General features: G+C 50.5%; 1 protein-coding gene across 1 annotated transcript; it reads right to left on the bottom strand.

The window, feature by feature from the left end:
• Nucleotides 1-11561: 11561 nt before the first annotated feature.
• RPS17 (ribosomal protein S17) lies at nucleotides 11562-14139 on the bottom strand. The gene is made up of 5 exons (XM_032836911.1): nucleotides 14035-14139; nucleotides 13618-13769; nucleotides 13361-13466; nucleotides 12897-12962; nucleotides 11562-11689 (listed from the first exon to the last, which is right to left on the bottom strand). The coding sequence occupies exons 1-5, from the start codon at nucleotides 14035-14037 to the stop codon at nucleotides 11609-11611; spliced, it is 408 nt and encodes a 135-aa protein (XP_032692802.1). The 5' UTR covers nucleotides 14038-14139; the 3' UTR covers nucleotides 11562-11608.
• Between the last annotated feature and the right edge of the window lie 1703 nt (nucleotides 14140-15842).

The following is a 15842-nucleotide window of genomic DNA, read 5'->3' on the forward strand; positions in this document are numbered from 1 at the left end:
ACATGATTATTTCCTCCAGCAACCAGTGCCCAAGCTAATTACGCCCCCAAGAGTGACCTCATTAGTGTAAACTCAGGTAAAGTTGAAAGAGGCTTATAATGAATAACAAAAATGGTCCCCCCGCCCCAACCACTCAGGAAATTTCAAGGGTTTTTGAAACTTTTGTGCCAAGAACTAGGGACAAAAACTAAATACGTATTTCTTATTACATCACAGTATCACAATCTAAAAGAATAAAATACCTGGGAATAAATTTAAACCGTGAGAAAAATATTTGTTGCCTGAAAATTAAAAACATGTCTGAAAAAGCTTAAGGACTTAAATACATGGAAAGATACCCAGTGCTCATCGATTGGAAGACTTAAATGTCAGTATTAACCAAAGCCATCTATAAATTCAGTGCAACTCCTATTAAACCTCCAATGTTTTTTTGTTGTTTTTTTGTAGAAATAGAAAAGCTGACCCTCAGATTCATATGCAATTGTATGGAGTCCATGTGTTGGGCTCAGCTGTGTTCCCAGAATTTGTATGCTGAAGTCCTAAACCCCCAGTACCTCAAAGTGTAACCATATCTGGAGATAGGACCTTAAAAAAGGTAATTAAGTTACCATGAGACCTTTAGGGTGGGCCCTAGTCCACTGGGACTGGTGTCCTTATAAGAGGTTTGGACACATGGCAGGACACAGGGATGCACATGGTCAGAGGAAGACTGTGTGAGGACAGTCCTCTGCAACCCAAGGAGAGAGGGGTCTTAGGAGAAACCAAACCTGCCAACACTTGGATCTCGGACTTCCAGCCTCCAGACATGCAAGGAAATAAGGATCTGTTTAACGATCTCCCCTCCCTGGTCTTCAGTATTTTGTTATGGTAGCCCTAGCACATACAACCCAAGCAGCAAAAAAAAAAAAAAAAAAAAAAAAGAAGAAGAAGAAAAAGAAAAATCTGATATAGAACAAAGCTGGAAGACTCACACTTCAAAGCTTACTACAAAGTTACAACAACCAAAATGTTGTGGTACGGGCCAAAGGACAGACTTAGACTGATGGAACAGAACTGAGAGTTCTGAAATAAACCCATACATTTATGACCAAATGATTTTTGACAAGGGTGCCAAGTCCATTCAATGGGGAAAGTTTCCTGAAAGAAAACATAGGGATGATTCTTCACGATCTTGGATTTGGCAAAGGAGTCTTGGATATGACACCAAAAGCACAGGTGAAAAAAGGAAAAAATAAATTGGACTTCACTGAAATTTAAAACTTTTGTGTATTAAAGGACAAAACTGACAGAGAGAAAAGGTCACCTACAGAATGGGTGAAAAGGTAAATCATATCTGATAAAGGACTAAAACCCAGAATATACAAATAACTCCTATAACAACAACGACAAAATCCAGTTAGCTAAAAAAATGGACAAAGGACTAAAGATACACAAGTGGACAACAGACACATGAAAAGATGCTTGATATCCCTAATCAGAGAAATGCACATCAAAAGTATAATGAGAGGCGTCTGGGGTGCTCAGTCAGTTGAGCGTCCCACTCTTGATTTCAGCTCAGGTCATGATCTTAGGATCCTGGGATCCAGTCCCGCATCAGGCTCCTTGCTCAGTGGGAAGCCCGCTTCTCCCTCTGCCTGCTGCTTGCCCTGCTTATATGCACTCACTCTTTCTATAACAAATACATAAAATCTTTTAAAAAAATAAATGAGGGGACGCCTGGGTGGCTCAGTTGGTTAAGCAGCTGCCTTCAGCTCAGGTCATGATCCCAGCGTCCTGGGATCGAGTCCCACATCGGGCTCCTTGCTCGTCAGGGAGCCTGCCTGCTTCTCCCTCTGCCTCTGCCTGCCATTCTGTCTGCCTGTGCTTGCTCTCTCTCCCTCTCTCTCTCTGACAAATAAATAAAATCTTTAAAAAAAAAAAATAAATAAATAAATGAGATACCACTTCACACCCATGAGGAAGGCTATTACTTAAAAAAACAAAAAAACAGCAACACAGAAAATCACAAGTATTGGCAGGATGTGGAGAAATTCGAACTTGTATGCATTGCTGGTGAGAATGTAAAACGAAGTAGCGGCTGCAGAAAACAGTCGTGCATTTCCTCAGCAGATTAAGCATAGAATTACCAGATGATCCAGAAATTCCAATCTTTGGTATACACTCAAAAGAACCGAAAGCAGGAGTTTATTTTTTTTTAAAGATTTTATTTATTTATTTGACAGAGAGAGATCACAAGTAGACAGAGAGGCAGGCAGAGAGAGAGAGAGAGAGAGAGAGGGAAGCAGGCCCCCTGCTGAGCAGAGAGCCCGATGCGGGACTTGATCCCAGGACCCTGAGATCATGACCTGAGCCGAAGGCAGCGGCTTAACCCACTGAGCCACCCAGGCGCCCCCTGAAAGCAGGAGTTTAAACAGACACCAGCACACCCAGGTTCACAGCTGCATTTTTCACAAAAACCAAAGAGCAGAAGCAGCCCAAATGTCCATCAACAATGAATACATAAAAATACATACACACACACACACACACACATTCTGTTTATCCATATAAATATGAAATATCATTTAGCCATAAAAAGGAATGTAATCTCCTATATGCTACAACATGGATGGGCCATTGATTGATGATGGATGAAGATGATGTGGTAGATACACACAGTGGAATATTACTGAGCCATAAAAAATGAAATCTTGCCATTTGCAACATGGAAGGATCTACTGAGTATCATGCTAAGTAAAATTAGAGAAAAATATTGTATGATTTCACTCATATGCAGACTTTTTTTTTTTTTAAGATTTTATTTATTTATTTATTTATTTGACAGAGAGAGACAGTGAAAGAGGGAACACAAGCAGGAGGAGTGGAAGAGGAGGAAGCAGGCTCCCCTAGGAGCAGGGAGGGAGCCCAATGTGGGGCTTGATCCCAGGGTTCTGGGATCATGACCTGAGTCGAAGGCAGAAGCTTAATGACTGAGTCACCCAGGTGCCCCACTCATATGCAGATAAAGAGAGAGAGAGACAAACCAAAAATCAGACTCTTAACTCTAGAGAACACACTGCTGGTGACCAGAGGGGCGGTGGCAGTGTGGCAGGGGAAGCAGGTGAAACAGGTGATGGGGATGAAGGGGGGTCCCGGTGAGGAGCACAAGGAGATGTATGGAAGTGATGTCTCACTGCAGTGCACACCTGAAACTAACGCAACACTATATGTGAACTGGAATTAAAATAAAAACTTAAAGGAGAAAAAAGAAGAAAGAACCTGCCAAGAGGCTTTTGTAATTGAGGATTCCCTCCTTTTAGTAGGTTCCTACTTCCCTGGTTAGCGATAAAAGTAAACGGATCTATGATCAGGAACTTCTCCTTAATTTGTAAAGTTATCGCATAACCTGCTGCTTCGAGTCTCTGGCCAAAGCTGTTCTTGAGAGTGGAACAGTTCTAGCTCCTCTTTCAGCTGCGCAAGGAGACGTCCGTGCTGTGGCCGACACCACCTGCTACACCTGGATTGACACTTCCCGGGAAGCTGAAACTCGATTATATAAGGTCATAAAACACAACAAGCTGCTTAGCTTACAAAGGCGACTCCTTCTACATGGACTTTCTTGGACTCATCTGATTTCGACGGGCTTGGGTCTCGGGGATCACGGCTTCAAAGCGCATTCCACACACTGGACATCATCCTGCTTCGACTAACCACACTAACCTCCCCGCTGCCTCTCCAATACTCGCAGCGCATGTCTGTAGCTGCTCACCACCAGGCAAACAACCCCCGCAAGACCGCAGCGTCAGAAAGGGAAGAGAGAGGACGACCGACCTGGAGCCATAACCTGCGAATGCCACCGAGCGTGCAGAAGCACGACCTGCGGCCGCCATGCAGGGGGTCAGCACGAGCTGCGGGAACCAGACCGGTCACCCTGCAGGCTGCGACCACAGAACCTGAGAAAGTAGAGGAAATTTCATTCCCCGCCCAGTTGTCAGGAGGATAGGGTGTCGCTAGCTGGGACACCCTGCTCACTTTGGAGGCTGCAGCTGAGCTCCTGGGGACACCTGAGAAAAGCCAGCGGAAGGCTGCTAAGACACAGGCCCTCTCTACATGGGGGCAGAGCACCTATGAACAAGCCCGATCACCAGTCCCCCTGTCATCGTACACTGTTGCTGCTTTAAATCCTGCTACACTGGGATGCCTGGGTGGCTCAGTGGTTTAAAGCCGCTGCCTTCAGCTTGGGTCATGATCCCAGGATCCTGGGATCGAGCCCCGCGTCGGGTTCTCTACTCAGCAGGGAGCCTGCTTCCCCCTCTCTCTCTGCCTGCCTCTTTGCCTACTTGTGATCTCTCTCTTTATCAAATAAGTCAATAAAATCTTTTAAAATTTTAAAGATTTTAAAAATTATTTTAAAATAAAATTAATTTAAAAATAAAAATTATTTTAAAAATAAAAATCCTGCTACACTACTACTTCTCCCCAATGATGAGAGCCGCATTCCATTCCAAGGCTGCCTTGCAACTATAGAAATGGCTTCAAAGCCCCAAGAAAATCTCTCATATATCCCTTCAGACAACCCAAACTTACTTCAACTTTATGATGGCTTTATTTTCCCCTAAGATTTGAGACAGAGTGTGTGCTGTGCACGCATACACATACACACACACACACACGAGCAGTGGGAGGGGCAGAGGGGGAGAGAAGCAACTCCCCACCCAGTGTGGAGCCTGACTGGGGGTGAGGGGAGGGGGGATGGGCTCCATCCCACGAAGTGAGATCATGACTTGAGCCAAAACCAAGAGCGGGATGCTCAACTGACAGAGCCACCCAGGTGCCCCCGATTGCTCTATTGAGAGAGAGAGAGAGAGAGAGAGAGAGCGCGCGAGAGAGCGAGCACATGAGTGAGCAGTGGGAGGGGCAGAGGGAGAAGACTCCTTGCTGAGCAGGGAGCCCAATGTCAGGCTCGATTCCAGGACCCTGCGATTATGACCTGAGCCGAAGGCAGACCCTTAACGGACTGAGCCACCCAGGCACCCCGATGCCTCTTCCAGACAAAATCCCGGGAGAATGTAACTGTTATACCATAGCTTCCCCATACGGCCCCCAGAAGGCATAGTCTGTATCCCCAGTAGTATCAGCTGAAGCCACTGAACCCAGAGCTTCCACGAGACGCGCACATTGGCAGAGTGGAACAGGGCCCCCATTTACAACGACACCAGGTAGGTCTTCGGAGTCTACCACATTGTTGGCACAACTGGGAAATCCTATGGATTTCTTGACCTCTTTTGACATGACTATTGCTGATGAGCATCTAACTTACTCTGTCACAGTCCGTTCATCTTGCTACCAAAATGACCATTGTTCGTGGCCAGCCCATACTAAGGAGACTGCTACTCCATCACCGGGAACAGTAGGGCTGACAAGACTGATTAATGCGCACTCGAAATGGGTCCACTATCCTTTCTCTACCGATTTATAAACCTGCATTTATCCCCAGATGATATTATGGACTATCAGGCAAATACCATGCAATCTGAAAATTTATATCATGAAGTGATATAGAAGGGTGCCATCTACATCAGGGAAACACAAATCAAAACCACAGTGAGATCCCACCTCACGCCAGTCAGAAGGTCTAAAATTAACAAGTCAGGAAACGACAGATGCTGGCGAGGATGCGGAGAAAGGGAAGCCCTCCCACACTGTTGGTGGGAACGCAAGCTGGTGCAGCCGCTCTGGAAAACAGCTGGAGGTTCCTCAAGAAGTTGAAAACAGAGCTACCTTACAACCCAGCAATCACACTACTGGGTATTTACCCTAAAGATACAAATGTAGGGATCTGAAGGGGAACGTGCACCCGGATGTTTATAGCAGCAATGTCCACACTAGCCAAACTATGGAAGGAACCTAGATGTCCATCCACAGATGAATGGATAAAGAAGATGTGGTATATATACACAATGGAATACTATGCAGCCATCAAACCACTCCCCTCCGATATCCTGCCATTTGCAAGGACATGGATGGAACTAGAGGGTATTATGCTGAGCGAAATAAGTCAATCAGAGAAAGACAACTATCATATGATTTCTCTGATACGAGGAATTTGAGAGGCAGGGAAGGGGGTGGTGGAGGGTAGGGAAGGGAAAAATGAAACAAGATGGCGTCGGGAGGGAGACAAACCATAAGAGACTCTTAATCTCAGGAAACAAACTGAGGGTGGCTGGGGGTTGGAGGGTAGGGAGAGGGTGGTTGGGTTATGGACACTGGGGAGGGTGTGTGCTATGGTGAGTGCTGTGAAGTGTGTACGCCTGATGATTGGCAGACCTATACCCCTGGGGCAAATACTACATTATATGTTAATAAAAATAATGTTTTTAAAAAGGGTACAGATAGGGTGTGCACTGGGCCAAATGGACATTCTGAACCCCCCTTCCACTTGCTCTAACCTCCCATCAGATGGGACAATTGTACAGATGACAGACTATTAAGGAACCCGAAGACAGTTTGTCCTCTGAGGCTCACCCAGCGGCACCCCGAATGGATTTTACTATGTCCCACCAGCTTTAGGCTGCTCCCACTGTTCTGTTACTGTCTGCATGAACAGAATGGATGGGACGCTGTCTAACTAGACATCCTGATGCCGCAACGCTGGTAAAGAGATTTAAGAACATGTTTTGTCTTAGCCTTCCTTTGTGGACTAGATCGACCACAGAACTCATTTTATAACAGAAACTACCTGCTTACAAGAACTCTGAGTTCTTGCTTATAAGAACTCGTTACAATTTCATGCCTCAACCATTCCCGATCATAAAGGCAAGTATAATGTAAAAATCTAGGCTATTAGAAAAACCCGTGAAGAAAGGACTTAAATGGTCAGAAGTACAACCTCCGTCCTCTGTAAAAATCCAGAACACTCTCATTAGGGGACATTTTAAGTGTCTGTTCTCCCTGAGTGGGCAGGGGGGAATAATTTAAATTAGCCTCACCCTTCTTGCTGTGTACTGAAAGACTGACTGACTGCTGGTTATGTCAATGCTTCGGCGGCATTAAAGAACCAGAGCTAGAATTTACTGTTGCCAATGTGAGGACCTGTGGACCCACAGACGATGGATGAAACCGCAGGATATCCAGGAAAGAGAAGAACAAGTTCACTCCATTTCTCCTTAAGATGAGTCAGCTGGGCTCAGAGAAACCTGGGTGGAAACTCGAGGACTGTCCCTTGCTCAGGTAAAGCTGTCGGGAGGAAAGAGCTAGCGCTCGTTAGCCAGACCTAAGTGACACATGAAGCAATACTCAATCAAACCCTGTGGTTTGATCCTCAAACCCCTCACAGGGGTCCCAAGTGTTTCAGGCACAGCCTCTTAAGGCACAAACATTTGCCAAATCATCAAATGATTCAGCTGGTTCATAGGCCGTCCTCCAAAACCTCAAGAAACAACAAAAGCAGCACGGATGGGCCATGCTCAGTACAAGCCGGTCACCAAAACTCACATTATATGAATCTGGTTATGTGGGGCACCTAGAACACGCAAATTCGTAGAGACAGAAAGCAGAATAAAGGTTACCAAGGGCAGGGGGTTCAGGAAATAGGAAGTAACTGTTTAACGGGTAGAGTTTTTGTTAGAAACAATAACGTAGTTTTGGAGACAGTGATGGTAGTCACTGTGAGACGGCAAATGTATTTATGTCACTGATTTGTACACTTACCAGTGGCTAAAATGATAAATAATATCGATCTGTTACCATAATTAAAAACAAAATTCATGGAACTGGTGATGGTTAAGTCTATGAGAGCAAATGAAATTTACTGTTAACAGTACTGGTTCAAGTACTGTGAGATATTTTCTGCAAGATACCTACTGATGAATAAGGTTTTAAACATTTTGCCTGTTTGCAAGCTTTGAAATTTGTCCAAAGGAATCTTTTTCTGCCCCACACAGATTTCTATCACCACCAATTGCCACATTAGCTCAGCTGATTCCCACTTCAGGTTAGATTGAATTCGTTCTCATCCTTAAAAAATTCTCACCTGTAGGCCTTCTAAGCAACATAGTCAGAGGCTAATTCCTCAGTCTCTTTGAACTCAGCTTCAACTCCTGCACGAACACCTGAGCGGTATGGATAACATTTTCTGACTCATTAAGAGCCAAGGAAAACCACTCAAAATCATTTGTCTTCTTTTTAAATTCTCTGTCGCTCCAGTGTTCTCACCTCTTCAAAATACCATTTGCAACTCAAAGGCTAATAGTCTTAAACAGGAAGCCTCTATTCTCTGGACATATTTCTTCGGAGAAACTCACTCACCATTGATAAGCTTTCCTTGCTTAGCTCACACATGAGCCACTCAGACCTTGAAAGTGCAACACTCAAAGCCCAGTTTTCGCTTTTTAATGTTGAATATGCACCAATGATTTTCAGAAAATAAAATATCATGACGTGGTGAGAGGTAGGACCCTTGAAACACTATTGAGTTATAAATGTGTAATTTGCAATTTGTCGAGCAAAGTGATGAGTGCCGCGTACTGTGTTGCAACAACGTAATAAATCCAGCCTGTTAACAGGGTTACCGGCATATGTAATATGGGAAGGAATGTGGCTGTGTCCCAACAAAACGTATGGACACATGAGCCTCATACCGTTGTCACAGCTCACATTACTGTCCTCCCGTGGTTATTTTAAGGCACTTGGAAACGGAGAAACCAGGCCTAACCGTTCCCGCTCACACACACAGGCCACCGGCCACGGTTTGCTGACCCCTGCAGTGGGAAGAGAAAATGAGCTCTGTTCACATTCCTCACAACAGTGAGGGTTTGTCTCCCCACCCTCACCCCCATATCTAATGAGAAAAAGAGGAGACTCAGGTAAAGCAGAAAAAAGGGTAAAACTTCAAGCGCTGTTATTCTGAAACAATCGATACAAGTCAAACGTCCGACGAGTTTAACTTCGCAAAGAAAGAAAACACGTGTGAAACGACAAGTAACAGGTGGGGTTTTCTGATGTCGAGAGCACACTATGGACTCCACGAGTGGCGCTGGAAATCCTGATGGCAGACACGACACAGAGCAAGTATGAACTTGCGAAGGAGAGGGGAGCCTGCGTCTCGGCGCACAGCCACGCGCTGCGAGGGGCACCGTCCTCCGGCTTCGGCCTGGGGTCCTGCCCCCGCGGCTTCGGGCTCGTCACTCGCAGGCGGCGGCGAGCAGGCCCCGGATCCCCAGCTGCGGCCGTGCTGCCGGGCAGAAAGCCAGCGGACTGGCTTCCTGCGCAAAAAAAGTTTCGGGTCCATTTACACATTCACCTCGCCACTCCCGGACTCCACGGCCGCCGGGCTGGGGCGTCTCTGACCTGAGCGACATGTTCGCAGCTCCCTCACCGAGTTAAAAAAAAAAAAAAAAAAGCTTACCTCGTGCATTTGCTCTCTCGGTAGGAGACTCAGGTCCCTTTTCTGTGTACGTAGTAAATTATCCGTTAACACAAATAACCGAGGACGATACGGGAAAACATTACCTCGGAAGGTTCGGGAGCTCCGTCCGGCTGTGAAGGAGCAGCGGCTCCCGGACGCGGCCGGCGGAAGGCTGTCCGCTGTGTTTATGCCGACAGCCTCGCTGGCCCCGAGCCCCGGGGAGACCGGGGGAGACCCGAGGAGAACCCGGGCGAACCTGGCTCCCGCGGCCCGCGCAGCGCACGGGTCGGCCCCGCCCACCCCCGGAAGGGCCAATCCCAGTCCCCGAGGGGCGGGGACTGGCCACGTGCTTCCCACAGGTGCACCTGTCCTCCCGACGGAGGCCGAGAAGCTCCCCGCCGGCTGGACCCTAAAGCAGGTTCTGCGGGCCGCTCCCGTGGGAGCCCGGTCCTGCACGCCTAGTCCGGCCCCAGGTCTTGGGGTGCGGGCCCGGCTCAAGTCCAGGAGCAAGGACACTGCCTCCCCGTGCGGAGCGCAACAAAAGTCACAGCGAGCTGCCCCGCTATGGCTTGTTTTACCCTTTGTTTAACGACCCCGCCATGCAGAGCCCAACCCTTTCCTCACCGCTGATCAAAACCCAAGGGGGTAGGTGGGGGCAGGAGGCGCTTCAGGGACAGTCAGGTTTAGAAGACAATATTAGCTGGCAACGCCCCGACCCCACACCAAAAGATGGAAACAAAAGTTTACTGTAATAAATGAGACAAAGCTGCCTCGTTGAGTCAAAACATCATCACAACAGTATCTCCTCCCAAGTCTGTAATTACAGTGGGAAAGCTCACAGTGGAAACACTCGACAGGTGCTCCTTAACCTTAACCCGAGAGCACGAAATAAACACCCCAAGTGTGACAGGCTGATCCTGCCCCTCTCAATTCCATGCGCCAGCAGTGTCACTTCTGGGGGCTTCCTCCAGAAAAAGGCTGTTCTATCTGAGGAAACATGAAACCACCCAAACTGAAGGATGTTCTACAAAGTCAGACAATACTTTTCAAAAAAGACCTGGAAAGGAAGCTGGAGGAACATGAACCCTAGGCGCACTCGGTGATTCTGGGTGGGATCCCGGACCAGGGAAAAAGAACTGAGACATTGGGACATTAGCTAAAATCGATCATGGTTGGATCAATGTTAAATTTCCTGATTTTAAACACCGTACTGTGCCTTTGTAAAAGAATGTCCTTGTTCCTAGGAAACGGACACTGAAATACTTGGGGCAAAGGTCTTGCCTCTAACCTCAGTAGACCTGAAAAAGTGCATATGCATATATATTTGCTCACACGTGTGTGCACACATTCACTGAGTCTAAAGCGACTGGGGCAAAATGAACAATTGGTAGATCTGAGTATTTGAAGTTTCTTGTACTGTATTTGTAACATTTCTCTGAAATGTTTTTCCATCAAAACTGTTATGCATTTTTACGCTGCTTGTTGTATCTGCCTCACAGAAGCAGAGGGGCAAGGGTTCGGTCACCTCCTTGCAGAAGTCTCCACACCCACACTTGCAAACATGCCCAGCTCCACCATGGACAGCAGCAGATAAATGTGTAGATCACCAACTGAGTAACAACTCCTCTTCCTTTCCCTCACTACTCAGGAACAGGCACCAGCCCCGGTCTCTATTTGACCCACAGCCTCAGCAGACCCCTAAACTCAGTGATCTATCCAGGATCCAGCCAGCGAACAGCCCAGCTGCACTGACCCTCCCCACCCCTTCCACTCACACTTGCATCTCCTGTGTGCCAGGTCCTGGGCTGACACCACCCACCCGATCTCCCACCCACAAAGGCCAACCCTTGAACATGCGAGGAGTGTTAGTTACCCTTTCAGGACAGGTTCATTAGCCCAGATTGAGTATATGTGGGAGAGGCAGAGGATCAAACACCCAGGGCATGCAGGGCAAGGAGGAAAGCATCTCCTGACTTCCACCTGCAGACAAGGTTAGTGCTCAGGGCCTGCCAGGACTAGGCAGGGTGGCTGAGCTCTCCAACACGTCTGTATGGGCACTGCCCAGAGGCCACTTACAGATACGACCACTGCAGAGTGCTCTTCAGGATTTCTCCCTCGGGAAAGAACTCCTGCCCTTAGCACTAGTGGCACCCAACCCACACAGGACACAGGCAAGGTTGTTGTCCAAGGTTTATTGATGATATTACAGCACAGCAGAAAGATTCAAACGGCTCCACGTGGTGTTTTGAAATTCATCCCGACTGTAGGCTGAGTGACCTGCAGGTTGGACAGGCTGCCAAAGTCCTGGAAAAACAGAACAGGTTCAGTGTGGCTATACCGGTAAGATCTATGTTGAATGTTGTATGAGCACCGCCAGGCCATGCCGGTCACCCTCCACTAGCTTGGGGTCAGGTTGGTGGGACCCCGCAGAATCCCAACAGGGGCCTTCTCCCTGCCCCAGAGCAATTAACTCACAAGGGAGCCTACCTGAGATCTGAAGGTACATGCACCCCAACACCCAGACATAAGGGTGCGGTCCTGTACCCTGTAGGATTTCTAACAGCATCCTGGCCTCTATCCAGTAATGTCTGCTCGCATTTCCCAGCTCTGACTACCAAACATGTTCAGACATTACCAAATGCCCTGAAGGTCAAAATCATTTGCTTTGAGAATCACTGCTCTAGGCCACTTTCCATGTCCTTTCCTCTCCAGGCTGGACACAAGTAGGAAACATCACTAATGCAACTGTTAAGAGCCGGCCACATACCTGGAACTTAATATCCCTCCCAGTTTATCCTCAAAAACCAGTTTCACGGTTGACAGTAATGCTGCATTGAGGACAGTGATTATTTCTGGAGAAAATGCCCCACAGCAGACTCCAGCTATACTGCAGGTCATTTTGTCCACTCCCTTTCTGAGCGTCTTAAACATTTCATGATCATAAAGAAAAAACGAAGCTGCTTCAAGTCACACTGTACTGTGTGACAGGCTACCGTCACCAAGCTGTGCAGAGCCAGAGAGGCCCCATGAAGACAGCTCAAGCATCTGGGAAGCAGAGAAAGCAGGGCTCAGGTCTCTGGAGGGGTCAGCACACACGCACGGAGTGACGACCGGGACGGACAGCACGAAGAAGGAGAGGACAGCCACAGAGGCCGGAAGCAAACAGAAGGGAGAGCGTCCTGGAAGTCACGGGGGAACAGCCACCAGCTTTGGGGACTCTCTTCCTGTGGAGGGCCATCTCCCCCTTCCGTAACCAGCTGACCCCGTTATGGAGGCAGCTGTCCAGTGGTTAGCAGTGTAGACGGAATCCCCAACCCTGCCGCTCCCTCATCTTTGAGTCACCACCACCTCCTCGGGGAGGAAAGGCAGGTAAGACGATGTGCCTCCCTGGATGGGGACGACGGAGGAGACGGAGGACGACGGCAGCTCCTCGTGTGGCTGCAAGAGGAGAAAGCTAGCGATGTCCTCCACCAGGGACAAAGCCCTCCTGCAGGAACCCGCCAGCACTTACCAAGAGTTTCAACATTTCCTTAGTGTCAGGATCCACTTCAATGATCTCCTGATCCAGGGCCGAGACCTATAAAGAACAGGGCAGGCCCCCAAAGATCAGAGGATCGTCTCTCCCTGTCCAAGACTGTTCAACCAGAGATGGAAGGGGGATGCCCAGCAGCCCCCACGGTGAGCAGCCTGCTGAAGGGCTCCAGGTCCCGGGCTGCCCTCTCCCGCTGCCCCCTGTAAGGCCCTCGCTGGCGCCCAGTCTGCAGAAGACCTCAGGCGGCGGCCAGCGGCCCGGGAGTGCTAGGCTCCGGCAAACCACGACAGGCGCAGCACCAGGGGCTCTGCGGCAAGAGCGCCGGCGGGGCCGAGCGGGGCTATCCCACGGGCAGCGGATTCTGGGGCACCCACACTGGCGGCGGGGGGACGGCGGGTAGGGGACCCCCCCAGAATGGCCGGAGGCGGACCCCGCGAGCTCACCTCGGGCACGTAGTTGTCCCTCCGTTCTCGCTCCTCCTCCTGCAGCTTGATGGAGATGCCCCTCACCGGGCCCCTCTGAATGCGCTTCATCAGGTGCGTGACGTAGCTGCGGGACACACGCCCGGCAGCCGCGTGAGCCGCGGCCGCCGCACGGACGAGGGCCGGCGCCCCGGACAGCACGCGCAAACCTCCGAGCCACACGACCGCCCGCAAGGAAGCCCGCCGCGCGCCCCTCTCCGCCGGGCCCGCCGGCTCACCCTGCGATCTTGTTGCGGAGCTTCTTGCTGGGGATGATGGCGATCTCCTCGCACACGCGCTTGTTGGTGTGGAAGTCGTTGCCCAGGCGCGTGTAGTACTTCTCGATGATGACCCGGGCCGCCTTCTTCACGGTTTTGGTGCGGACGCGGCCCTGCGGGTGGGAGAGCACAGCGTCACCCGCAAGCCAGGACAGCCCTCCGACGGCGGCGGCGGGGTCCGCGGGCTGGGGCTGAGCCCGGGACGGGAGGAGGGCCGGCCGGGCATCGCCGGAACGCGGGGCTCAGCGCGGAGACCAGCGACCCGCGGAAGCTGAGGGCTGGCGAGGCCCCGCGCCCCTCCTCGAGGGCTGGGGGCCGCGGAAAGCAGCGGATGGAGGACGATTGTAGCGGACCGGGGCCTCGGGCCAAGATACCTACCATGATGGCGGGTATAGTAAAAGAGGCAACAGGAAGCACAAGCGAGGCCTATAAAGCGCGGCCAGAAAGGCGCTTCCGGCTAACCCGGGACACTCAGAGCTGTCTCGGGTGCTCCACAGCGACCCCCGGCTCAGCGGGGCGGAAGTGCAGGCGGCCCGCAGCAATCTGGTGGGCGGGGCAAGCTCCTGGCCCGCCGCCCCGTGGGCGCGGCTGCCGCTCACTCCGTTCCTAAGGCTCTGTCCGCCCGCGTCTTCTGCTCCTTGGTTCTCCAACAGGATCGTTTTATGTTCCGTAGACTAGAAGGTGTGCAGATCTTCTGCACACGCCTGAGACGGAGGGAGGCTTTAGCGTCCCTGGGACGGCGATGCGGGAGCGTGTAAAGGTAAGGAGGTAGGGATGGTGCCCCGCCCAGGACCCTCAGCCTCAGGGACTTGCCCTTTCTAGTCTGCGAGAGGGGTGCCACTTTGAGAGGCTGATCCCGTTTCTTCCAAGTCTTTGCTCAAGCGTCACATTATCAGAGGGGCTTCTCCTCCTTTGGTCCTTTTTTAGCATCATCATCCTTTTTAAGCTGCTTGTCATGGTGACTTGTCTTTGTTTCTCCACTGAGGGTGAGCTCCAAGACGGGAAGGGCCGTTTTGCTTAGTGAGTCCCCAGGGCCCCCCATAAAGCAAGATCTCAAACGTGGATGCAGAGGACCAGGTTCGCCTGCAGCGCTCCCAACCACGGAGGCACTCCCGGTGAGCACGGTCTTCAGGCTGTTGCTGACGCTCCCATCCCCAAGCCAGGCCCTTCTGAAGCCCACCGGAGCAGACCACCCCTGGCATACCCTGCCCCCGCCCTCCAGCTCTGCTCCGGCCCCCCTTCCCAAATCTGCTGAAGCAAGTCCCAGCCCCCCTGCTGACTTCAGGAAAGGCTGGCTGGCCAGGTTGCTGGAGTTAAGGGCCACGGGGCTGAGCCTCCCTCATCCCTCAACTCACTCCTGGTCACCTTGGCTAGTGCCGTCTGACTTTGAACTGATTGGGAATGGAAGGCCGGAGAACAGGAAGCCCTCTACCTGAAAGTGGCTCTGGACAAGACGGGGACAGAGGGGAGGAAAGATGTCACTGTAGGAAAAGGAGAAAAAGCAGAGACCAAAAGGGACGATCACAGTCCTCTGAGGGAGCTGCAGGAACTGACTTTACCAACAAACTTCTGTCAAGCAGCTACCAGTCAGGCCCCGAGGGAAAGAGGAGGGCTCTCTTTCTTGGCTGGAGGACTCCCCCACGCCCTCCAACAGTGAGTTCTTGTACCTCTCACCAGAATGATGATTCGTTGTGCTAGGTTCCCTCTAACTCGGACTAAACTGGCATCCAAATGATCAGTGCAGGCGCTGGGCCCAGGCACAGCCTACCTGGAAAGATCATCAGCAGACCCGCTCACAGATCCTGGGAGCCTATGACAGAGTCCAGAGTAACAGGGCTCTCTGAAGAATACCAGCAAGTGCATTTCTCCTTCTCAGAGAGGAACTGGGTCAGCACAGGGGAGTCCAAGATGATGGAAAGCCTTCCCAGAAGGCTTGGGAGAGCTTGAGAACAAGTGGCCTGAGGAGCTGTGCCTCCAGTTTCTCCAAGCTGGGTCTGGGGCTTTGAGAAGTCTAAGCATAAGGGCTTTTTATGCTTGGATCAAAGCTACCCACCCACCAGAGAGGCGTCTCCGAGATGCATTTGACCACGGAAGTGACCAAGAAGTACTTGCAGGGGCAGGTCTCCCCATGGCCCCACCATCAACCTGGGCTGGAATCCCATCACAGAAAATCCAAAGAAACACAA

Source organism: Lontra canadensis, unplaced genomic scaffold, assembly GCF_010015895.1.
Source record: "Lontra canadensis isolate GAN:19392208 unplaced genomic scaffold, GSC_riverotter_1.0 scaffold94, whole genome shotgun sequence".
Lineage (NCBI taxonomy): Eukaryota > Metazoa > Chordata > Mammalia > Carnivora > Mustelidae > Lontra > Lontra canadensis.